Here is a 25,218-nt window from a genome sequence, read left to right as displayed (position 1 = left end):
GTGTTGAGCCAGGAAGTAAAATTAATAATGTCTGTAAATAAGATATTTTTCTTTTTTCTTTATTTAAATTAGGCAACAGCTGTTTATCAAGCAAAAGAAAAGCTCAAATCCATAGATAAAGCAAGAAAAGGTTTGTTGAATGAGAAAACTAACCTAGCTGTGTATATATTTTTATATATACTTGTCTCCCTCATTAGAATGTCAGATCATCAGGAGCAGGAATTGTTTCAATCTTTATATTTGTATCCTTAGAACCTAGCACTGTGCCCGGCACATGGTAAGTACTTAATAGATATAATTGTTGATTGATTGACAAGGAAATACTAGGATAATGGTTATAGTTTGATATTGTTAAAATGTATGGTAGATTCTGAGAATGTTTTTCTGGATTTATAAAATGATGTAAATATTCTAAATCCTTTATTGACTTGATTTCTTTTCAGTTAATACTTTGATCTCTCTTGACAATATTGAGTTCAGCTCACTCTACTATCAGTTTAATATAATCTTTTGAGTGTCTTTATATGTAGTTGGTCCTACACTTGTCCCTGTGAAAGATACAGAGGTTGCATAAGACATTGTTTCAACATCTTTTACAAGGACATTACAGTTGAGTTACAGAGATTAACACTCAAGAAGCAGTCAAGTGATAGTATGTGACTAACTGCAAAAATGAATGATACAAATGATAAGAAAACTATATGGAGAGGGGAAGATTAATTTGGTCTTGAAGGCTTTAAGAGAAAAATGACTGGATGAGACCTTGAATAAACAGCAGGAGGAAGTTAAGAGGGTTTTCCAGGCAGGAGAATAATATGAAAAAGGCATTGGAGAGGGGCAGCTAGGTAGCTCAATGGATAGAGCACTGGCCCTAAAGTCAGGAGGACCTGACTTCAAATTTGGCATCAGACACTTAACACTTCCTAGCTGTGTGACCCTGTGTGACCCTGGGCAAGTCACTTAAGCCTAATTGCCTCAGCAAAAAAAAAAAAAAAAAAAAAAAAAAAAGCATTGGACCCACATGAGTATATCTTGGTTTTGTAACAGTGGTTCATAATTTAGAATTGGCATTAGATCTATGTACCTTTTTCTTAAATTGTTTCTGCTTCTCATAATGCTTCTAATTGTTGTGTCAGTATCAACTATATGTAAAGTCCTGCATTAGACCTTGGGGAATACAAGGAAAACCATCCCAGACCTGCACAAAAGTTTCATTGTGCTAATATTTTATATTGTGTTTTATTGGGCACTTGTAAGAACATTTGCTCATTTTGGATCAAATTAATACAAAACACTTGGCAGATGTTGGGAATATTAAAGTATCGAGAAAATCAAGCATTATGGATTACTTGCTTTTGATAAAATGGTAAGATTGAATATTTCCTTCTTATATGCAATTAGGTTAAAAGTTTTTCTCTTTCAGGTGCCATCTCTTCTGAAGAAATAATTAAGTATGCACATAGGATCAGTGCAAGTAATGCTGTGTGTGCCCCACTAACATGGGTCCCAGGTAAAAAAAAAAAATCCTATATCAGATATTCATGTGTTTGAACAGCAAGACGTATGTATAAAACATTGTAAAATCTATCTCAGGAAATAATTTATTTTCAACAACAGTTTCTCATGCTAAGCCTCTTATATAACAATCACATAGAAAGGTATGGTTTGCAAATTCATTTGGCCCATATGGGAAACTGATTTTACTATAGTGAAAACCGAGTTATCTGTGAACCTTCTTTCTAGAATTCAACACTCTTAGAGTAGTTTCAGAAGTGGAAGTAAAAAAAAATAAAATAAAATAAAAAACAACTGGAAGTAATAGGAAAACCACCCCCTTTTCTAGGAAAGAGAACTTCTTTATATCACTCACTAAGGAATCCAGTACAGAAAAATGCCAATAAAGAGCGAGGCAGACATCTAGCAGTAGGGCTCCAGAGTGTGAGCAGCAAACGTGAGAATTAATGGCCAAAAGCTTAAGGGATTGTTGATCATAATCTGCCAAGGATAGCTATTCATTCATTAGTAATTGTTCCTAGATAAAGAAGCAAGGTTGGGATCTATTTTTCTGAATATCATTTTCCTAGGCACAAATGTCATCTTTTTGATTCAACCAGTGAAATTGGGTGATTTAAATAATGAAGTGTTACTACAAAGGAGATTTTATGAGAAAGTTGATCCATCATAAAAACATTTTATAAAACTTTAGATCACATAACTTTAAAGTTTCTTTTTTTACTGCTACATGTTCTCCAATATTTAAATTTTGTGGGAGAGTGGGGGGAAAGTAGTGTTGCTTTTTAATACTGTTTAAAGTTTTGCATTAAAGATAGTTTGCTAAAATTTGCCCTAGTATTATGGATATAGAAGTATTATCACCTTGTATGAAGTAAATTCTGAGATTTGGAGCAAATTTTATCTTTCCTTGCCCTCTCAACTATATCTGTAATGCAAGGGAGAGAAATAGAAGCCTGAATACACTTTTGGAAGATTATGATTATGATCTACTAGGTTAGCAATGCAGCAGTCATCAGTGTTTAGTGGCTCTTTCCAGACAAAGAATAATGGCAGTTGTAATGAGATAACAGTTTTCTGCAGGGCAAGAAAGCAATTTAGGAGAAAATTGCCTTAGATTTTGATTCAGTAAATCAAATTTTGTAGAGAAATAATGTTATGCCTCTTAAGTGATCATATAAGCTATATATACTTTGCTCTATCTTAAGGAAAAGTAGGGAAGTTATCAAAAAGCAAGCTATTATCTTTCAAGAGAGAAAGTGTCAGTGCCACTCCTGGGCTTAGTATCTCTTTGGCCTTGGATAATATTGTAAAATACAAAAGTTCTGGAATTTAAAGCTTTAGGCCTCTGAAAAACACAAGCAATTCGAAGTTATTTATTCTCGAAGAGTCTAGGTAGTTTAAACCTCTCTCTGGGTGTGTGTGTGTGATGTCTTTTAATAAGTAAATACTATTTCAAGCAAGTTGCTGAAAATAAATTTTTAAATCAATTTTGATTATGTTTGCCAGACTCTAAAATAAAAATTAAGCTCATGTTCTACATCCAGGTTCTTTTCAAAATGGTTTAACTGGCCTTTTTTCCTCTATTTGTTTAATTGTGGGCCTGTAGATATATTCATGTTCCTTTAATATGTCATTATGGAAGCATTCTCTATTTTAAAAGAACCTGTTGGGGATTACTTGAGTGATTTAGAATTGGTGACAGTGCTAAGACTACAATTTGGTTGAATATAATTCATTATGAGCATATTTCCCATTATTCCTGACCTGGGAGGGCAATGATTAAGAACAGAATCATTGCTGGCTCTTGGGATTAAATTAAAAGGATAGTAATGACGTATTTACATGGTAATATCCTTTGAAAAGCAAGACTAAACCAGGAGGATTTATATGGCACTTTCAAAATTTCTGCATTCTGTTTTTAATTGAATAAAATTATATCATTTTCCAGCCTCATATTAGGCAATATAAGTTCAAAAATTATTTCCCTCCATTGTTTATAAATTCCTCTTAGGAGTATCTCCTAAAATAATGGGCTTTATTTTTTGTGGAGGGACCTGTTTCCCTCCATTGTTTATAAATTTCCCTTAGGAGTTATCTCCTAAAATAATGGGCTTTATTTTTTGGGGGGGAGGGGGGAGTGACTATCTAATGCTACATGCCAGACTTCTTTAGAGAAAAAATAGATATAGGAAGCATGAAAATGACTGCTTAGAGTTAGATTTAATTTATTAAATAATCTCAAAATAATGATATTTGTATGCCATTGAACAAGATGAATTTCATATCACAGAATTCAAGGTAGCATGAATGCTAATATTATTAAGATTAAAAACTATCTTTCATTTTAAGGGGACCCGCGGAGACCCTACCCAACTGATTTAGAAATGAGAAGTGGATTGTTGGGTCAGATGAATAATCCATCCACTAACGGTGTGAATGGCCATTTACCAGGGGATGCACTTGCAGCAGGCAGATTGCCAGGTAATATTCATTGCTGATATTTTTTCTCCTAATTTTTTAAAAGTTTTGAGTTTCAAATTCTATCCTTCTCTCCCTCCTCTCCCATCTCACCCCAAGACAGTAATTATGCATGTGCAATTATATATAACATTTCCATATTAATCATTTTGTACAAGAAGATGAATAAAAGAAAAAAACAAAAGGAAGTGAAGAATAGCATTGCTTCAAGTTTATTTTCAATCAATATTAGTTTTTTCTCTGTTGATGCTTCCTTATTGCTTCTTTGGGGTAGTCTTGGATCGTTGTTTTGCTAAGAATAGCTAAATCATTCACAATTTTTCATCAAATATTGCATTTATTGTGTACAATGTTATCCTGGTTCTGTTCATTTACTAATCTTTACAGGTTTTGCTGAAATCATCATGCTTGTCATTTCTTATAACACAATAATATTCTGTTAAAATCTTGTTCCACAGTATCTTTAGCTATTGCCCAATTAATGGGAATCATTTTGATTTCCAATTCTTAGCCACCACTAAAAGAGATGCTTTAAATATTTTTTTTACAAATAGGTCCTTTCTCATTTTTTTAAAAATGTCTTTGGGATATAGACCAGCAGTGGTATTTTGGATTAAAGGGCACGCACAGGTTGATAGCCCTGATAATTCCAAATTGCTCTCCAAAATGGTTGGAGATCAGTTCACAACTCCCATCAACAGTACATTATTGTCCCAGTTTTCTCACATCCCCTCCAATATCCAACATTTTCCTTTTTTGTCACATTAGCCACTCTGATAAGTATGAGGTAGTTCTTCAGGGTTGTTTTAATTTGCGTGTCTCTGGTCAATACTGATAACAGAGAATTTTTTCATATGACCATAGATAGTTTTGATTTCTTTGGCTGAAAATTTCCTATTCTTATCCTTTTACCAATTATCAGTTGAGGAATGATTTGTATTTTTGTAAACTTGATTCAGCTCTGTATACATTTAAGAAATAAGAATTTTATCAGAGATACTTGTTGGAAAATTTCCTCACCCCCTCACTCCCCATTCTACTTTCTTTATAATTTTGGTTGCATAGATTTTGTTTGTGTAAAATCTTTTTAATTGTATATAATCAATCTCTTTTACACTCTATAGTGCTTTTTGTAGCTTCTTTGGTCCTAAATTCTTCCCTTATCCATAAATCTGATAGAAAAACTATTCCATGCTTTCTTAATTTGTTTGTGATATCACCCTTTATGTATAAATCATGGACCCATTTTGTCCTTATTTTGGTATATGGTGTAAGATGTTGGTTTATGCCTAATTTCTACCACACTTCTAGTTTTCTCTACAGTTTTTGTTCTAAAGGCTTGGATCTTTGTGTTTAATATATACTAGATTGCTATGGTCCGTGTACTGTAATATTTGTATCTAATCTATTCTACTGATCAACCACTTTATTTCTTAGCCAGTACCAGAGTGTTTTGATAATTATAGCTTTATGATACAGTTTAAGATCTGGCATGGCTAGACCACATTCTTTTGCATTTTTTTCATTAATTTCATTGATATCCTTGAGTTTTTTGTTCTTCCACATGAATCTTATGTTTCCTAGCTCTATAACTTAATTTTTGATAATTTGATTGGTATGGCACTGAATAAATAGATTAATTTACATAGAATTGTCATCATTTCATATTGGCTTAGTCTATGTGTGAACAATTAATATTTTTCTAATTGTTTAGATCTGACTTATTTATGTGAAATGTTCTTCTAATTCCTGGGTTTTTCTTGGTGTATATACTATAAAGTATTTTATATTGTTTACAATTATTTTAAATGGAATGTCTCTTTTTTATTTATCTCTTGCTGCAGAACTTTGTGGGTAATATATAGAAATGTTGATGATTTATGTGGATTTACATCTTGAAACTTTGCTAAAATTGTTAATTTTTTCAAGTAGGTTTTTAGTTAATCCTGTAGTATTCTTTATCTGTACCATCATAGCCTCTGCAAAGATTTTATTCCTTTCAGATGTCTCATAGTACTTTTGAAGTATATCTTATTTCAGTTATTATTAGTGATTCATTAGTAGCATGAAATTATTGTATATGCTGGGGAGAGAATAGCAATCATCAAAAATCATAGAATCTTAACAGACCTCTGAAGCCATCTAATCCAAATTTCAATTATGCAAATCTTTCTTATGGCATTGAATTTTATCTTCTACTTAAACATTTCTGGTGATGGAAAAATCTATTTTTTGAGGTAGCTTGATTAATTATTAGACAAGCCTAGTTACCCAATTCTTTCTGTCAGTTGTACTCATTGGTTTTAGGTACTTCAGAGGCTAACTGGGTCCAATCTCTTCATTTTAGATATAAGGGAACTGAAGCTTAGAGAATGTAGATAACTTGCCCAGGATCATGTCAATCAATAAACATTTTTATTGTGTAACATTTTATTGTTAACACAGTGCTGACTGTGTGCCAAGCACTGAGCCTAAGCACTGTGAGGATACAAAAAGAGGAAAAAATACAGTCCCTGTCCTCAAGGAGTTCACAGTCTAATGTGAACAACGTGCAAACTATTTGTACAAACTAGATACAAGTTAAATGGGAAATAATTAACAGGAGCAAGGCATTGGAATTAAGATGGAATAGAAAAGCCTTCCCGTTAAAGGTGAGATTTTAGTTGGCATTCCAGGAAATCAGGAAGATTTGAGAGCATGAGAGGGGACAGCAGGAGAAAATACCCAGAATTCAAGATACAGAATATTTTGTTCTAGGAATAGCAAAGAGGCAGAATCATTGACTCAGAGTATTTGATGTTTTGTTTTTGTTTTTGTTTTTAGTCAAAGAGTAAAGATTGAGATAGATAGAAAAATAAATGTCTACTAATTGAAAAATAAGTTGAATTAAAAGAATTTTTAAAAGAGTATTTGATGGAGAAGTAAAGTGTAAGTAAGATGTAAGAAGATTGGAAAGGTAGGGGAAGGCGAGGTTATGAAGGGCTTTGAGTGCCAAGCAAAACATTTTGTATTTGATCCAGGAGCTAAGAGGGAACCATTGGAGTTATGTTGGGCAAGAGATGGAAGGGATGATGGGGGAAGTGACATGATTGGACCTACAATTTAGGAAAATATTAGTGGCTGAATGAAGGGTGGTTTGGATTGGGGAGGGATTGGAGAAAAACAGCAGTTTCACTTACAAGCTATTGTAGTAATCCAGGTGTGAAGTGATGAGGGCTTGCACACTGTTAAATCAGAGAGGGCAGATTCATGAGATTTTGCTAAAGTGAATTCTGCAGGCCTTGACAGTGGCTTGAATGTGATGGGTAAAAGTTAGTGAGAATCCCAAATGACTCCTGGGTTGTGAACCTGAGGTACTAGGAAGATGGTGCTATTCTCTGTCCTAACTGAAAAGTAGGAAGGTGGGAGGGGTTAGGCGGAAAGAGAAAAAGTTCTGTTTTGGATGTGGTTAGTTTAAGATTTCTTTTGGACAGTCTTGAGTAGTATTTGAAGTTAGCTGTAATCTCTTACCTTAGACTTTACTTCTCTAAACTAAATTTCTCATATAATATGTAAACTTAAGTGCAGAAGATATGATTGGAAGATATACCCATCTAGTAAGTCTATCAAAAGGGAATTAAAGATTAGTGTCTTCTGCATGTCTTCAGCAACTTCGGTTGTACTTTATATGGTGTTGGAATCCTAGTGTTAACTCAACTTGAAACAAGGTACTAAGTGGAACTGAGAAACAATGCTTGTGTTCACACCTGTACTCACTGGAGTTCATGTCCCAGTATTGTCCCAAACATTTTAGATATAAGGGAACATTTTAGATATAAGATATAAGGGAATTTGGGAGATTTCAGAGTTTAGTATGAGATATCCGAATTCACACCTCCCTTGAAACTCTCAGGGTCAGAGAGCACTCTGGGAGAAACCCATAATCCCTCCCTCTCAGAAGAGATCTTATTTAAGAAACAGACAGAGGCTCTCTCGGGGAGTTGAGCTGAAAACACTGAGAGAAGACTTCAGCTTAATTAGATTGGAAAAAGGAGTGTCAGTTCAGTTGAGGAGAAGCACTCTCTCGGAGGCACAACCAGATTCAGCACTCTGGGAGATTGAGAGCCAGAAGCCCTCTCTCAGAGGCAAGAGAAATTTATTCCATCTGGAGGTTGAAGAAAGCAGAGGCAAAGGACAAAGCTGCAAGAGCTCTTGGAACCAAGGAGAGAGAGCAGAGGTAGAAGCAAGGGACAATCTGCAAGAGGTCTTGGAACCAAGCAGAGAGATAGGCCTCTGAGCTAACCGGGCCCAAGGAAAGAGACAAGACTTGGAAGGAGAAAATAAATGTTTGCATTTTATCAGCTGACTGCATTTTACTTGTAACTGAAACTAAGGCTGCCTCCAGAAAACCTCCCCAAGAAACCTGCTCCCAGAGAGAACCATCATTATATTTTATTTTAAAGAAGAAAAGAACACCACAATATGGCTTTTAAGATTTGTCCTTCATTAAGAGCAGGTTTTTTTTTTTGTTTTTGTTTTTTTTTACTTCTCTTTTCAGTTTAAAAGACTCATTTTCCTTTTTGGATGATGGGTGATTCTACATTTATCAGTCACATACTATGAATGGAATGTGAACAGTCTTAAAAATTGTTTTGTCTTTAATAGTTTGGATTTATTTTTGTTTTGGAGGATATTTCTTTGTTCTTTCAGGGCTCTAATCTTCCTGACACCATTATTTCACCTCAGTCTATTAAACCTCAGTTATTTTCAAGTCATCTCAACACTTCCTGTTTTTAATCTGTTTGGAGAGCCTATAGCTCTCCAACTCAACTGCATTTGATTTCTTGCATCTCTTCCTTTTGTGCCTCATTGAGTAAGTTAACAGTCGGAATTGTATGATCTACTGTGATGTCGCTCTTTTCAGCAATGAGGTGATTCAAAGCAGTTCCAATAGACTTGTGATGGAAAGAGCTATCTATATCCAAAGAGAGAACTATGGAGACTGACTGTGAATCAAAACATAGTATTTTACCTTTTTTTGTTGTTTATTTGCTTGTTTTTTTTCCTCATGGTTTTTTCTCTTTTGATCTGATTTTTGATAAGGTTTTTTTCCCTTATAAAATTTGATCCTAAATTCTATGCCTATTCATGTAACTTCCCCACTCCTCATACCTTCCATCTTTTGCACAACATAACTCCAGTGGTTCCCTCTTGGCTTCTGGATCAAATACAAAATGTTTTGCTTGGCACACAAAACCCTTCATAATAAGCCAGCCTCCCCCTATCTTTCCAGTCTTCTTACATCTTACTTATACTTTACTCTACATCAAATACTCTTTTAAAAATTCTTTTAATTCAATTTATTTTTCAAGTAGTAGACATTTATTTTCCTATCTTCCCTTTTGAATATGAATTTTCTGATTGAATATGAATATTCTGATTTTAATATGGAAATATATTTAGAAGAATTGCACATGTTTAACTTATATTGGATTGCTTGCTGTCTAGGGGAAGGGTGGGGGATGAAGGGAGAAAAAATTTGGAACACAAAGTTTTGCAAAGGTAAGTGTTGAAAATTATCTTTGCTTGTATTTGGAAAAAATAAAAAGCTATTTAAAAAATAAATAAATCACATAGCAGAAAACTGAGAGAGAAGGTTACACAGCAAGTAGGTATCTGAGTCTGGACTTGAACTTATGAAGATGAGTCTTTCTGACTTCAGGTCTTAGCACTCTATTCATTGTACCACCTAGCTTTTTGAGCAACGTACTCCTTGACTGATAAAATAGAACTTTGTTGTCTTATAAACTTTAGATTTTTTTTTATTATTTTCAGGTTTTTCTGTTTGGGTTTTTTGTTTTTTAATTACAAATACAAAGAAAATAGACAAATTGAATTAAAATGATCCTTTTTTTCCCCCCAGATGTTCTAGCTCCACAATACCCATGGCAGTCAAGTGATATGTCAGTTAACATGTTACCACCAAATCACAGCAATGACTTTATGTTGGAGCCACCTGGGCATAATAAGGAGAATGAAGATGATGTGGAAGTTATGTCAACAGACTCCTCAAGTAGTAGCAGTGACTCTGATTAAGAGCCATGCCAGAGGAAAATGTATTACATCTGATCATAGAAATACTGAAACAAGCATGCAGAACCAAAAACCTGTAACAGTTGTCTATTGTGTAAATGTTCAGCCTGTTCAGTACCTCCGTGGACTTTGTTTTCATAATCAAAATCATGACTTCAGATCCAGCCCACCAGAACTGAATTTAATAAATTATTAAAGTGGTTGGTGTGACTTTTATTATTATAGTAAATGTTTCCATTTTCTCGAGGATATAACTTTTCTCGAGGATATAATTTAAAGAGCTGTCTTTTCCAGGCCTATTCCAGTTATATTGGACTAAATGTAACTGGATGGGAGGTTATAGAAAAATGAATGACAGTGTTTTGCTAACAGCTCTACTATCCCATAGATCTGTGAATGTGTTATGTGTTTTAAAGATATAACCAAACTTCTCATTTGAAAGCAAAGTTTACTTACTGTCTTTTGCTTGAAAGTTGTATTTCATTACTATCTCAAGGGTACAGTAATGAAGTGAGTTTCATGTGTAATCACCGTAAATTGTTTTTGTAAATAAACTCACCAGTGTACATTTAAAAGTATAAACAGTACTTTTAATGGAAGATGTGAAATTATTTCTGTGGAATATATCTTATTCTGATTATTGATCATAATTTTGTACCAAGAAGGGAGTATTGGTGCACTCTAGACAAGGACAGGTTAGGAGGAGGAATAAATAACTTCTGCAAAACTATAGAAACTGGAGATCAAATGTAGGAGCAATGTCTCCTAGAGCTCTGATTCATGCAAATAAGGCTGATTTTCCTTAAGTATTGAAGCCCCACTTGAAATGTCAACACATAGACAAGATACCTAGTGTAGTATAAATACAAAAGTTAGCATATGGGGAGCCAGAAGCATTTTTCTCAGGTTTCTGACTTGTGGGCCACCATGACCAATCCAGAATGGGGAGTCCGCACTCAACTGAGTTAATGCCATATCCTTATTGAATTTCCTAACCATGCTGTGGCTAACTAAACTTCCTTTGGAGAATCTAGAATGCCTCATTTTGTCCCAATCCCAAACCTGAACCAATAAATTAGCTTGTCTTGTCCTATGAGAAAAACGAATATTATGCTTATTTAATATTACTCTAATCCATCCTTTTTCTCATTTTGTCACTCCCCACTTCTGAAAGCAGTCAGTGAATGAGTAATGTGCTCACTCCCAGCCCCCAAGGCTTGTTACCCAGCCTGGGCTGGACAAGGTATCCTTTCTTCAGTTTACTCTGGAGAAACCAGCTTGAGCTCTCCAGAGGTCAAGTCGCTTGTCCTTGCTTTCTAATCGAAGTTAGAGGTAGTGTGGTCTACATGAGTGAGAACAAACCAGGGAATGAACCTGATAGAGATGGTTTTTGTTTTTCTGGCCAAGATTTCTGGAGCCAACTGGGGTCTGGAAACAACTAGCACTCCTTAAGTGTCTGAGAGGGGCACAAAGAGCCTCACCTGAAGGCTAGCCCACTTTCCCTATCAGCAGATTGATCCTGTCAACCCAAGATTAGTCCTGCCCTCCAATGAAGTGATAGGGAGGAATTGAGAACTCAGTTAACTCTTTACAAGGTGTGCCAGTCTGGCCTTTGCTGGGGACATCACAATGATGGACTGCCAGGTCAGTCAGAAGGCCTGTTGGCCTTCACATCTGGCAAAGATGGAGGCAGGCCATGGACTTCTTTATTATCAGGCCCTATTGATAGCTTGCTTGGAAAACTGCCTCAGTTTACCTATTTGTGAAACTTTCAAAACAAATAGTTGCTGGAGTCATAGGGTTGGATTGGATGAGCTTGTAGTGGAAGTGTGATTCCTCAGGCAGCTTCCAGGATACTGGCAGTGCTGCACACTGTGAGGTAACCCTAATTGACTCACCAGGAGACTTGATCATTTTGTGGATATTTAGCAATTAGACAGATGTGAATGTGCCCAGTACCTTTAAGAATGATATCCCAGTGAATGTTGTAAACTCATTTGTATAATTTTCAGTTTTTGTACGTGAGTAATAGTGATCTCCTAGCCCACTGGCTTCAGTAGTTAGGTTTATTTACTACTATGATTTGAATTTTGGGATTGTCTAAAAACTACTAAGTGAATTGCTTGTGATTTTTTTTCCCCTTTGGTACTTAGGTGGGGGGGAGGGACAATCTGGAATTGTGCCATATAAACTTTGTTGGAACTCTTTGATGTATAAGACTCTAGGGGAAGCACTTATATGTAAAAAAATAAAACAACTCATTGTTTGGCACACATCAGTCAAAAATATTAATTAAATGAGTCTAAGCATCACTTGGTGTATTGATTTAGTTGTGTCTGACTCTTCATGACTCCATATGGGGTTTTCTTGGGAAAGATACTGGGGCAGTTTGCCATTTCCTTCTCCTGTTCATTTTACAGATGAAGAAACTTTGGCAGCAGGGCTAAGTGACTTGCCCAGGGTCACACAGTAAGTGTCTGAGGCCAGATTTGAACTCAGCAAGATGAATCTTCCTTATTCCAGGCCTAGTACTCTATCCAAACCATTTCTTGTTTACGATGTTTACAAGGTTCAAGAACCTTAGACCCAGAGATGATGATATGACAAGGCTAGGGCCACTGAAGTAATTTCTTCTGACTTCAAGTTTAATACTTTTCCAGGCATCAACAATTTTTCATGTACTTTTAAGACTCAAGGATTGGTTCTATTCCAATAAACTAATAGTTTAATACCAGAATTTATTTCAACCAAATTGCACACAATGACTAAATGCACATTTTTTGAGTAATTGACACAATAAAGTAGATGGATTGGCTGGGCCTATTTGTTGATCATATTTTGTTTGTCCTGGTGGAACTCTGGACTTCTTTACAAAACCCCAAGGTTTCATGTAACATAATTTAAAAAACACATGATCAAGGGGAAAGCAGAAAATATTGAAGGGAATGTGGAAAAATTGGAACACTAATTCATTGATGGTGGAACTGTTAACTGACCCAACCACTTTAGAAAGCAAGCTACCTGGAATTATGCTCAGTGTGTTATTAAACTGCATATATCCTTTGACCCAGCAATATAACTACTGAGTCGATTTCCAAAGTTTATTAGAATTAAAGGAAAAGAGCCTATCCCAAAGTATTTACAGTAGCTCTCTTTGTGATAGCAAAGAACTGGAAATTTCAGGGATGCCTGTCAGTTGGGAAATGGATGAATAAACTATGGCATATAATCATAATTAAATACTACTATGCTATAAGAAGCAATGAGCTTAATGATAGAAAAATATAGATACTTAAATGAAGTAATGAAGAGAAGTGAGCAGGACTAAGAGAACACTGTATAGTAATATTGTTTTAAGAAGTTTAAGTAATTTTGACTATTATAAATACCTCAACTGCAGAGGACATATATATGTATTTTTATTTAATAGCCTTTTATTTACAGGTTATATGCATGGGTAACTTTACAGCATTAACAATTGCTAAACCTCTTGTTCCAATTTTTCACCTCTTACCCTCCCACCCCCTCCCTTAGATGGCAGGATGACTAGTAGATGCTAAATACATTAAAATATAAATTAGATAATAAGTATACATGACCAAAACGTTATTTTGCTGTACAAAAAGAATCAGACTTTGAAATATTGTACAATTAGCTTGTGAAGGAAATCCAAAATGCAGGTGGGCATAAATAGAGGGATTGGGAATTCAATGTAATGGTTTTTAGTCATCTCCCAGAGTTCTTTCTCTGGGCATAGCTGGTTCAGTTCATTACTGCTCCATTGGAAATGATTTGGTTGATCTCGTTGCTGAGGATGGCCAGGTCCATCAGAACTGGTCATCATATAGTATTGTTGTTGAAGTATATAATGATCTCCTGGTCCTGCTCATTTCACTCAGCATCAGTTCGTGTAAGTCTCTCCAGGCCTTTCTGAAATCATCCTGTTGGTCATTTCTTATAGAACAGTAATATTCCATAATATTCATATACCACAATTTATTCAGCCATTCTCCAACTGATGGGCATCCATTCAGTTTCCAGTTTCTAGCCACTACAAAAAGGGCTGCCACAAACATTCGTGCACATACAGGTCCCTTTCCCTTCTTTATAATCCTGCAGAGGACATATAAAGGAAGATGCTATTTGCATCCAAAGAACTGATAAGAAGTTTGTGTGGAATGATTTTATATACTCTAGGTTGGGAAGGAAAAGAAATTTACATAGTAATTTTATATTACATATTTAAAAGGAATGGCAAATTGCATAAAACAGGTTTTCAGTTTCATGTGCAATCATTTTTTAAAATGCTATTTTTTCATAAACTAAAAAGAACAGAAAAATCCAAGATCATTGGTTTTTTGCTGGTTCATCTCTAGTTAAAGACTCAAAGCTCATTTGGAAAACAAGGTCCATTTTTATCTATGGTTCATAACCTGTCTCATGTAGGAACTGCTATTCTCACAATCACAAAACCCTGTTGCTGTTTTAAAACTGCAGAAGCAATATCCACAGAAAGGAGTTCTCTGTATACTACTTAGTGGAGTAGCTGTTTTCCAAGAATAAGATCACAGAACCATAGACCCAAAGCAGGAATGGATGATACGTTTATTTAATTGAATCCTCTCATTTTACAGATTGAGACCTGGATTCAAGTACAATTTCTAACAAATAGTTCCTGATTTCTCATAGCTTTAGGCAGTTCTCTAAAACTACAGTAACAGAGAAGATCCTGACTGCATAGCTGTGGGAAAAGGATGTGGAATAGCTCCCTCATAGGAGTTTGATTCTCTATTTCTAAAGTAAGGTTTATACTCACAAAGTAGCAAATAGCTACTACCTTGAAAATGGTTGAGCCCAAGTCTTCCCTGCTCTGAGGCCAAGTTTACTTTCATATAGCCTCCCTTGCTTACTTTGCTACCAGAATAAATAACCTTAACTTTTATTGTGGAAGCTCTACTGTTTTCTAGAACATGGGAAGTTTTTTGTACAACCTACAACAACTTAATTGATGTGCAAGCATTCTATTGATGCTTTCCTCTGTAGCCTACTAGATGATTCAATTCTTCCTTAAAAGGATTGTAGCCTTGTTCCTTTAAACAGCGCAAAGCCCAGAAAAGCTGGTCTAGTGGAGGGAAATCATCCCATGGAACCCATTCCCAACCTGGAAAACAAAAAAAAAAAATAAAATTAGTTGGGAGAAAAAATATGTTTTTAGGAGTAAGTTTATATATTTTTAGAAGGAAAACTCAAAAATGCCTAAATAAAATGAAATGGTAACAATCATAATTTAATTTCAAGGAACAAAGAAAATGTCTGATTTACATGAATATCTTAAATAATTTTAAAAACAAATTGGTTGGAACAATGTGATTTCTTTTAGTTTACTGGGGCCATCTTATTATAAAAAGTAGAATGCGATTACTTAATATTTTACAATATTCAGATAATGACCATGCAAAATTCAGAAAGTTTTGGTTTTTATTTTTAGGATCTAGATCTTCACTTTCATTAAAGCCTCAATTTCTTTCCTCATAAATTAATTTAGGGAATTGAAGTGAATGATCTTAAAAGTTCTTTCCAGATCTAAAATTCTATAATTATAGAAAACAATTTTTATTATTTTTGTGGTTTTAATCTATTGTTCTCAATATAATCTGATGATTCATTTCCCTATTGAGCTGAAATGATTTCTTGAAAACAACTAAATGATCCATCACAAATGAATAGTACGAATAGTACAACATCATTTTGTATATAAGAAAACATTTTTAAAACTTAGTTCAGGCAAGATTTGGTCGAATGGGAATCATGATTAGAATTTGACTCTAAATGGCATATACTAATAAAGCAGAAAATAATTTTAAAAAGGAAGAGATAGAGTGATATTGTGTACTAACAATATATGTACTCCTGTGAGGAAATTTAAGCAAATGGAGGAAAATGGTAGTTGAAAATCAAGAGGAGAGACAGTAATATGGTAGTAGAGTTACAATGATAATACAGATCACCAGGATAGAAGAAATGAGATGACAAGTTTAGAAAACCATCACAAACTTAGCACGGAGGTGTCCTGTAAGTGATATTTCAATAGGTGAAACTCCCCTTTTTCTAGAGCTCTGCCAAAAGCAGTTCAGTTAAAACATTTGTAACTTGTCTTAACATTTTATTCTTTCAAAGGTGGAAGAAGTGTTAAGGGGAACTTTTGTACTGCTCTGATTCTGTCCAATTTGGAACTGGTCTGCCAGAGTACAAACAGTAGGATCCTAGTTACAAATGACTTCCCAGAGTTTCTGAGAAAAGTAAATTGGAAATCCAAGTATAATCTATATTTTGAGAGAGTAGATATAAAAGGGTTCATAGAAAGGTAAAGCTTAATAGCTCATTATTGTACAGGTAGAAATCAGTCCAAGATTGGTGGAACATTTTTAAGATTGAGGTTGTGGAAACCCAAGAAGACATTATGATAAGGAGGAAGAAAAAAAGAGCTGTCTAAAGAGGCCAATGTCAGATTTTTTTAGAAAGAGAAGAACAGAAGATGTATCTAAGAATAAATTAATGAGAATGAATACAAAAAGATAGCATAAATTACTAAGAATTCTACTGTGAAAATGGCTTACACTGGCAATGAATGCTAAGCATCAACAAAGCTTTCTGTGTCTGCAACCCTCCACGCTGTGCTCTAGGCAAGGTAAAAATCAAAGAAGTGGGAGGACTTCTGCTTAGGGTAAATGACATGATGACAACTGATCTCGATTTCAAGTCACCAGATCTAGACAAATTACACACCAAAATACTGAGAGAATTGGCATCTGCAGAGTGACTGTCGACAATCTCTAGAAGATCTTAGAGAATGAAAGAGGTTCCAAAGGGCTAAAGAAAGGACTAAAAATTGTCTCAATTTTCAAAAAGATGGTGAAATATGAAAACTATCAATTAGTGAGATAGAATCCAAGTACATTAGGGGGAAACCATAGGCAATAGTATACATAGTTACAAGAAAACATGTAATGATCTTTCAAGCTATGCTTATATTCAAGATGGGAGGATGAAAGCTAAATGATGGTACATTTTTTTTTTCAGGGTAGGAACTGCTGTTTCATTTTTATTTATTTATTATAGCTTTTTATTTACAAGATATATGCATGGGTAATTTTTCAGCATTGACAATTACAAAACCTTTTGTTCCAATTTTTCCCCTCCCCCTCCCCCCAGATGCCAGGTTGACCAATACATGTTAAATATGTTAAGTATAAGTTAAATACAATATATGTATACATGTCCATACATTTTTAATATACAGAACATAGATGGTACATTTAGATAGCATTTAGAACTAGTAAATTGACCAGACTTGAGAATAGTCATTAATAGGGTCAATCACTTTTGTGGAGTGATCCAGTGGATCTGTCGTTGGTTTCAAAATATTCAACTTTTTTTAAATCAATGATTTGGATTAAAACCTATGCCACATTAGCCAAAATGGAGATGAGACAAACTTGCAAGGATGTCAAATATAAATGATAAAGACAGGATCCAGGATGTTAACAGACTATACAATGCAGTGAATTGAATTAAATGAATGCCATAGGACAAAGTTATGTACTGAGAGTCTAAACATCAACTTCACAAATAAAGGATAAGGAAGATGTTGCCATACTACAATTCCTATGAGAAGATTTGGAGGAGCAGAATTGAGGGAGGTGGAGTAGTAGCCTATAAATCTCAAGATGCTTCAATAACCTGAAATGGCAGCCAAAATGTATAATGCTACACTAAGCCTTATTAAAAGGGACATAGTCTCCAAATGAAGGGGAAGATAGTTTTACTCTCTCTGACCTGATTAAACTACACTTGGAAAACTATGTTCAGGTCTAGGTTTCACATTTTCAAAAAATCTGAAGGGTTTCTAGGAAAAGGCAATTGGGCTGGTAAGAAAACTGAAGAATGTGCCCAGCTGAAGACCTGGAGATATTTAAAGTGGAGAAGTTTAAAAGAGACAATCATAGCTGCTCAAATATCTGAAGGGTTGTCAAATGGTAAAGGGTATTTGTCTTATTTTGGGACTACCTTAGGAAACTATGAGTTCTTCCTTACTCAAAATTTTTACTATTGAAAGATATTGTAGAAAAGATTTTTGGTTATCCTATGAACTTTGCAAATGACCGAATTCCCTTTTAGTTCTATAAATTCTATTAAATGAAGGGAAGTGACTGCTTAAAACTAACCTCATTTTTAGTTGATTCTTAAATTCAGGGCTAGCAAATACAATCTTTTTCATTGTTCCCGTCTTGACTTTTTTCTTTTCTTTTTTTGGAGGCAGAAGATTAGGAGAAAGAGGTTAAAAGGCAAGGTAATGATGTCCAGAATAATGATTTAATATCTCACTTTATACCTACTGGCAACCTCTAACCTGATTGCTAGAAGATATAACTTAAACTTCTGGATGATCTAGAGTTCTTGTTAGCTTACCTATAAGGACTTTGTTGTTCCAGAGGATAGAGAAGCTCTGTTTCTGAAGACTTTTTGTTCCTTTCTTCCAAAATTAGAAAAAACTTATGTTTTGAAGATTATTTTGTGAATAATATGAATATTTAAGATACTATATATGTTTAATAATATAAAAATGGCTTTCATGCTTAACAAATTACTTTTTTTAAAACACGCAACAGGAAGGTTTTTATATAAAACTATCACATCAACTTATTTTCATTCCTATATGGTAAGAATAAGCACTACAGTATAATTGTCAAATTCAAGAGCTAACAGCTTTTCTTCCTCCAGATGGCACTGTCATTTTTACAAAAGAGAAGATTCAAGGTATCCTCTGGTCATCTGATAGGTAGTCAACAAGAATTTATTAATCTCTTAATATGTGCCAAAACTGTGCTAAATACTGAAATTCAAAGAAATACAAAAAAAAAAAAAATCCCATCCCTGTCCTCTCAAGATGAATACATTCAAATGGGGGAGATAACTTGTAAATATCAAGATTTATAGCAGATAAAGATTAGGAAAAGCCTCCTGTAGAAGGTGAGTTTTGAGCTGAGCCCTAAAGAAGCCAGGAAGACTAAGAGGCATCAGTGAGGGGGCAGAGTATTCTAAGACATGAGACAAAGGCACAGGGAAGGCAAATGCTTGAGACACTGAAATCAGACTGTACAGTATGTGGAAGAGATTTAAGTGAAAAAAGGCTGGGAAGGTAGCAAGGGGCCAAGCTGTGATGGACTTTAAATGAGAGACGGAGTACCTTATATTTTCTCCTGACAGTAATAGAGAACTACTGGAAATTCATGAAGAGTGTGTGTGTGTGTTGGGTAACATGGTTAGATTCTCAATTTAGAAAAAGTATCCTGGCAGTTGAGTGGAGAATGAATGGGAGTGGGAAGGGACTAGAGGCTTCGGGACTAGTTAAAAGGCTATGACAATAATTGAGACTGGCTAGGAGTAAAGGTCTATTTGATAGCTTCCATTTACTCCCACAGATATTAGAAATAAAGAGTTTACTATCCTGCTAATTCTAAGAATGGGATTTGCATTCTTAGAATTGGAGGGACTCTAGAACTTTATTCTCTCTGCCCCTTTGACTTTAAGATTAATAAAGGAATTGAAATAAAGTATACAACTTTATTGAAAAATATATTTAAATATACTTGAATTAAAATTATTAAACTATGGTTTAGCAGCATTAGAAAGTATACTTTCGTACTTTAAATAAATCACAATTCTGCCTAAGCCAGTGCTGGAGCTGATGCTTGTCTGTTAAACACCTATACATAAGGGTCTTCCTTAAAGAGTTCAGGCGAGCAACTAGATGGTACAGTGGATAGAACACTAGTCCTGAAGTTAGGAGGATCCGAGTTCAAATTTGATCTCAGACACTTTACACATATTAGCTGTGCTCCTGAGCAAGCCATTTAACTTCAATTGTCTCCTAAAAAAGGAGGAGGAAGGTGGAAAAGAGTTCAGAACATGGCCAATGTTCTATTTAGGAGGAGGAAGAGGATACATAATTCCTGACCTATTGCCCTGATTACAGCTTTGTGTGAACAATAAAGTGCCAAATAAGCAGAGGCTCTCCTTATTTTAGTCAAAACCGGCTGTCAAGAGGAAGCTACTATTATTTTTATTTTATAGGGGAGTAACTGAGACAGGATTTAAATAACTGGCTTATACAAAGTGTCTAAAACAGTGGCAACATCTAGCAAAATAACCCAATATATCCAATGAGTAGGACCATACTCTGCCCACAGATTCACATTCTTTCCCAAAGAATAAAGATCACTACAATTCCAACTTACCTTCATTTTTTTCAGGTTCTACATTCTTTGGTTCTGAATCATAAGTTATATCTACCTCTCCTTTCATCAATATAGTGACATAATGGTAATCGTCTTTCTCACTGACAGAATTGACAACAGAAGCAAAGCGAACATTGGTCAGGTGAAGAGCAGTTTCTTCCAAGGTTTCCCTCTCAGCACATTCTTCCCAACTTTCACTGGAAAGACAATGGAAATACATTAGGGTGTTCACTTTAATTTAAAGAATACTTTACTAGCAATTTTTAACAGAAACTTGAAAGCATAGTGAGAATCATTATAATTGGTTAAAAAAAGTCTTAAAACGTTACATTCACCAGGAAACTTACCACTCCCCTGCCATTCTAGAACAGGGCTTGCTAAACTTTTTCCACTCACGCCCCTTTTCACCCAAGAACTTTTTACACAACCCTAGCTATATAGCTATGTAAAATAGGTATACAAATCAAACATTTACTGATAATAAATGACAAATTTGTTTTAAAATGATTCTTTGGTATGTATGTAATTTTACCATTTATTAAAAACAAAAGCAAATTTGCATACTAATAAGATGGATGTTTGTTTATTTTTACATAAAGAATTAAATCTTGGCACAATATTTAGTACTTTTTACTGTTGATAAATTTTTGAGGACCCACTACAGTCATTCCATGACCCCAATATGGAGTCCTGACCCCCAGTTTAAGAAGCTTTCTAAAGTGTAATAAAACAAACAAACAAACAAAGCAGAAATCAGGCTTCAAAAGCTAGCCCTGACACTAATTGTATTTCTCTTGGGCAATTATTATCCTTCTCTGAGTTTCAATTTCCTATCTGTAAACTAATGCCCTACCATCTATATCATCTCCACCTACTTGGGCTATTTAGGCATTACCATTCATCCTGTAGCTGAATTTTTTTCAATTTGATGTCTCATCCAATTAATGTGAAATCTTTGAAAGCAGGAATGATCTCATTTCTCCCCCCTCTGTACACCTAGCACTTACTATAATGCTTAGCTATATATAATATAATATAATAAGTAATATAAGTATAAGTATATAATAAGTAATATAATATAAGTGCTTAATAATTGACTTTTCATCCATTTGCTCCATTCAATTGATGTCCCTGCCTCAAGTCTCTCTCCATTCCCATTCCATCTGCCAAAAGTGACTTTCATAAAGTTGTACCTCTACTCGGTAAACCCCAGTGACTACCAAATTACCTCTAGGATTAAAATAAAATTTCTTCCTTTAACACACACTACAATCCAGGCAAATTGGGCTTATTCCTTTGTCAGACAAATGACCCTCCAGTAGCTCTCACCCATGCCTGGAATGTATTCTCTCATCCCTTTAAAATGATACTCAAAAGGCCTTTCCACATGAAGCCTTTGCTAATCTCCCTGCCCCTACCAGCTCTTACTGGAAATTATCTTTTTTTTAACGTATCCCTATACCCACACATATTGTCTCAACTAACTAGATCATATACTCTTTTAGGGAAGGATCTTTTTCACTTCACTTTTTGATCTACAGGCACACTGTTATATTTATTTTTGTTCCTATAACTATTTTTAAAATGGACTTTACTATGAGGTAAAACAAAAACATTATTAATCTGATGAGGCAAGTAGTAATTTCAAAAGACCATTAAATGATTAAAGGCCATTATGTTAGCATGTGTGTGGGTATGCATATGTACATGTATATATTTATATGTAAATGTTTAGATACAAGTGTTTGTATCTAAACATTGGTATATGCAAGAATAAATCCACAATACACATATGTACATACGTATATATACATATATGTGTATACACATAAATGCATGCATATATATGTATATATATGTCTTGAATTTTGAGGACAATTCATCTTTTTTTCTAGTCTCTAACAATTAAAGAAGATATTGCTTCTGGGAAAAAAGTCTATATTGGTATATCTTCACTATTAATGTTATAGATCTTTAAAGCTCCTCTACTTTCTAGAGCAATCTCTGGGGAAGAAATGATAAATTATTACAGCTTTCCATATTAAAACTGGTTTAAATAGTCCAATTAAGAAATTTTTAACTCATCTATCTTATGATGTTCATTGAAGTCCACATTCAGAAACAATTTATTCAGCAAGTCACTTTTCATCTTTCTAATGTTACAACTGCCCACCAGACAGCTAAATTTAGTGATTCTCAATTGCCTATACTGAATTAGGCGTAATTCTTTTTAAGTGTGATTAAATCATTTTAGTTCATTAGTCAGAGATGAACATTAGAATTGGAAAAAAAATTGAAAGACATCCAATTAAAACCTTCCATTTTACTGATAAAAAACTATAACCCAAAATTCAGTAATCACTCCATCAACATTTAATAAGAACCTATAATATGCCCAGTCCTGTGCTAAATGCTGGGGATACAAAAAGAGGCAAATCACAGTCCTGGCCTTTAAGGAACTAACAGTCTAATGGGGAAGCCAACATACAAACAAATAAATACAAATAGATGCAAAGCAAGCCATATACAAGATAGGTGGAAAGATCCTGAGAGCTGTTGAGTAAGGCTTCTTGTAGAAAATGGGATTTTAAGTGGGACTTAAAGGATGCCAGTCAGGTCAGTAATTAGAATGCAAGAGGGAGACCATGCTAGGCATGTGGAACAGCTGGAGCTAAGAAATAAGAATATCTGATTTGTGAAACAGTCAGAAGGCCAGTATCATTGGATCAAAGATTATGTGGGGGAGGAAGGTGTAAGAAGAATGGAAAGGTAGGAGGGGACCAGATTATGAAGTGATTTAAACCTTCTAGTTTGGATTCAGAGAGCAGAATTAAAGCAATTACCAGAGGCTATCGAGAAACAGTAAGCTTAACTAAAGGAAAAGCTTCTCAATAATGACAGTTGTCCCAGAGTGAGATGGGCTGCCTCAGGAGGAGGTGGGTTCCTGCCTGCCTCTGGAAATTTTCAAGCAAAAGCTAGCTAACCACGTGAATCCTCAGGACCTTGGAGCTTTTGGCTCTTGAGACTTCCAGGCCTGTTTATCTACCCTGCAACTGTCCTTTCTTTCATGTTACCTCTTTCAATTAAAAGTGTGAGTTTTAAGGCTTAAATGCTTTATTCCATCCGTTTCTTCAACCTTGGGAAGCAGTTAAATAAGTAATATTCAAATGAATAGAGTACCACCCCTAGCAGTAAGTAGATGGCTCAGCGGACAGAACAGTGGGACTGGAGTTGGGGAAACCTGAATTACCAGATTTAGCTGTGAGACCTGCGCTAAATCATGTCATCTGTTTGCCTTAATCCCCTGGAGATGGAAACGGCACGGGGGAAAGTCGGCCTAACTAGACGCCAGCATTTAAATCATTAGTAACAGTTATACAGCACCTAATGTGTGCTAAGCCCCGTGCTCCTTGTGTTTCAATGAAAAATAACACTCTGTAATGGTCCTTCCTCATCCGAAGACATCCAAAGGACGTTTAAGGGACAGGTGGGGAGCAAAGGCAGAAAGCGTCGGCAGGCATGTAGGCCAGCAGGCACGCTGGCCAATCACCGCTTGGTACCCTCCGGAATAGTGCTTATCGTGTGCCAGGAACGTGCGAACCCTTTACAGTTAATAATGACAATCTCTAACGTTTAAATAGCTTGCACCACACGCGCGGGGCGGCTAGGGGGCGCAGTACAGAATCGGCCCGAGTTCAAATCAGTCCTTCCATACGAACTACGAGGCCCTAGGTAAGTCACAAGGATAAAGTGAGGCGGAGAAGGGAATGGAAAACTCCGCGAGTATTTCTGCCAGGAAAACCTCCAATAGGGTCACGGCAGAAACGACCGAACAACGAAATACGAAACGACTCGTCCCCAATGGGAACCTGCATTATTCCGATAATGGGGGAAATCCCTCTTTAACTGGGATTTAGCGGTGGTTGGTTAGAGAACCGAAACCACTCAAACTCTCAGAACTTAAATCTCCTGAGTTGTCAGCCAATCCCCGTCCAGCCCCTACTCCGAGGAGCGCGAGGTGACGTCAGAGCAAGGGGACACGCGCACAGGAAATTGCGTAGCGGAAGTGGCTCACCGGAAGCAACTCACCCGAATTCCAAATGACCCCCGGGAAGCTGAAAAGTGCCGGCTCCAAGGGACCCTTTCCTTTTCCCCAGCAGAACGCACTGTGGGTGCCTGGAGCTCGTGATCACCACCCCGACCCCAACCCCGGGCCGCCGCCGCACTCGACCCGGATCCTTGCGGACTGACGGATCCATGTTTGCGGCCCCATTAGTACTTCCGGAAGTGACGTTCCTCAGATCGCTCCAATCGCGTATCTTGTATCCCGTCTGGTCTTCCGCGCGAGTAGATTCTGGATCTCGCGGGCTCCCGTAGTCGGTCTCAAGAAAGAAAATAAATACTCTTTCCTCCAGACTCTGCGTGGAGGCGCTAGACACCGTGGGGCCTTTGAATCTTGTACTTTCCCCCACCGTCCTTAGGGAGAACCGTGAGCAATACTTCAGTACCTTACAGAGGAGACTGAGGGACGTTTCCAAAGTCACACAGCTCGCAGTGCTGGAGATTGAGCTCGGGCCTATACTAACTTAATGTCCTGTGTGTCTCCAGGGTGCGCCTCCTCTCTGACACCGCCACCGCCCTAAGGCGGGCCCCCACCGCTTCCTATCTGCACTACTGCGATAGCCTGCGGCTGGGTCTGCCGGCCCCGGCTCTTCCCTATTTCCCCTTCAGCCCCCAGAATGATTTTCCCGAGTCCAGCTTCCGTCACGTCACTCCTTCTTACTTACTTACTTACTTACTCCAGGAGCAAATACAAACGTCCGTGTGGCTTTTTTCAGTCTGCAATTTTATGGCA

The 25,218-nt window shown here is 36.0% G+C and overlaps 2 protein-coding genes across 4 annotated transcripts in view; one reads left to right on the top strand and one right to left on the bottom strand.

Annotated features, from left to right (window-relative positions):
* Window positions 1-12,390, top strand: part of MED4 (mediator complex subunit 4) — a 33,899-nt gene extending 21,509 nt beyond the window's left edge. For both annotated transcript variants that reach the window (XM_003764582.4, XM_031961925.1), the window contains exons 4-7: window positions 73-130; window positions 1,424-1,510; window positions 3,865-3,996; window positions 9,896-12,390. In XM_003764582.4, coding sequence (XP_003764630.1) covers window positions 73-130; window positions 1,424-1,510; window positions 3,865-3,996; window positions 9,896-10,068 — 450 coding nt within the window. In that variant the 3' untranslated portion in view covers window positions 10,069-12,390. The remainder of the gene's footprint in view (window positions 1-72; window positions 131-1,423; window positions 1,511-3,864; window positions 3,997-9,895) is intronic.
* Window positions 12,391-14,138: 1,748 nt separating this feature from the next.
* On the bottom strand, window positions 14,139-24,894 carry NUDT15 (nudix hydrolase 15). Of its 2 annotated transcripts, none has more exons than XM_003764584.4 (3): window positions 24,453-24,894; window positions 20,364-20,560; window positions 14,139-15,226 (listed from the first exon to the last, which is right to left on the bottom strand). In XM_003764584.4, exons 1-3 carry the CDS (start codon window positions 24,620-24,622, stop codon window positions 15,087-15,089), a joined length of 507 nt encoding a protein of 168 aa, XP_003764632.1. In that variant the 5' UTR covers window positions 24,623-24,894; the 3' UTR covers window positions 14,139-15,086. The 2 variants fall into 2 exon arrangements, with proteins under 2 accessions (XP_003764632.1, XP_031817784.1); XM_031961924.1 differs by lacking the exon at window positions 24,453-24,894 and adding an exon at window positions 23,748-23,973.
* Between the last annotated feature and the right edge of the window lie 324 nt (window positions 24,895-25,218).

This window comes from Sarcophilus harrisii, chromosome 3, assembly GCF_902635505.1.
Source record: "Sarcophilus harrisii chromosome 3, mSarHar1.11, whole genome shotgun sequence".
Classification (NCBI taxonomy): domain Eukaryota; kingdom Metazoa; phylum Chordata; class Mammalia; order Dasyuromorphia; family Dasyuridae; genus Sarcophilus; species Sarcophilus harrisii.
This window is presented reverse-complemented; position numbering and strand designations above follow the sequence as displayed.

Excerpts from the sequence above, each read along its gene's own strand:
- NUDT15 (XM_003764584.4), bottom strand. The coding sequence starts at position 24,622 with ATGGATCCGTCAGTCCGCAAGGATCCGGGTCGAGTGCGGCGGCGGCCC. Across the intron at positions 20,561-24,452 it reads GGGGGTCATTTGGAATTCGG|TGAAAGTTGGGAAGAATGTG; the intron begins GTGAGTTGCTTC and ends TTGTCTTTCCAG. Across the intron at positions 15,227-20,363 it reads AGAACCTGAAAAAAATGAAG|GTTGGGAATGGGTTCCATGG; the intron begins GTAAGTTGGAAT and ends TTTGTTTTCCAG.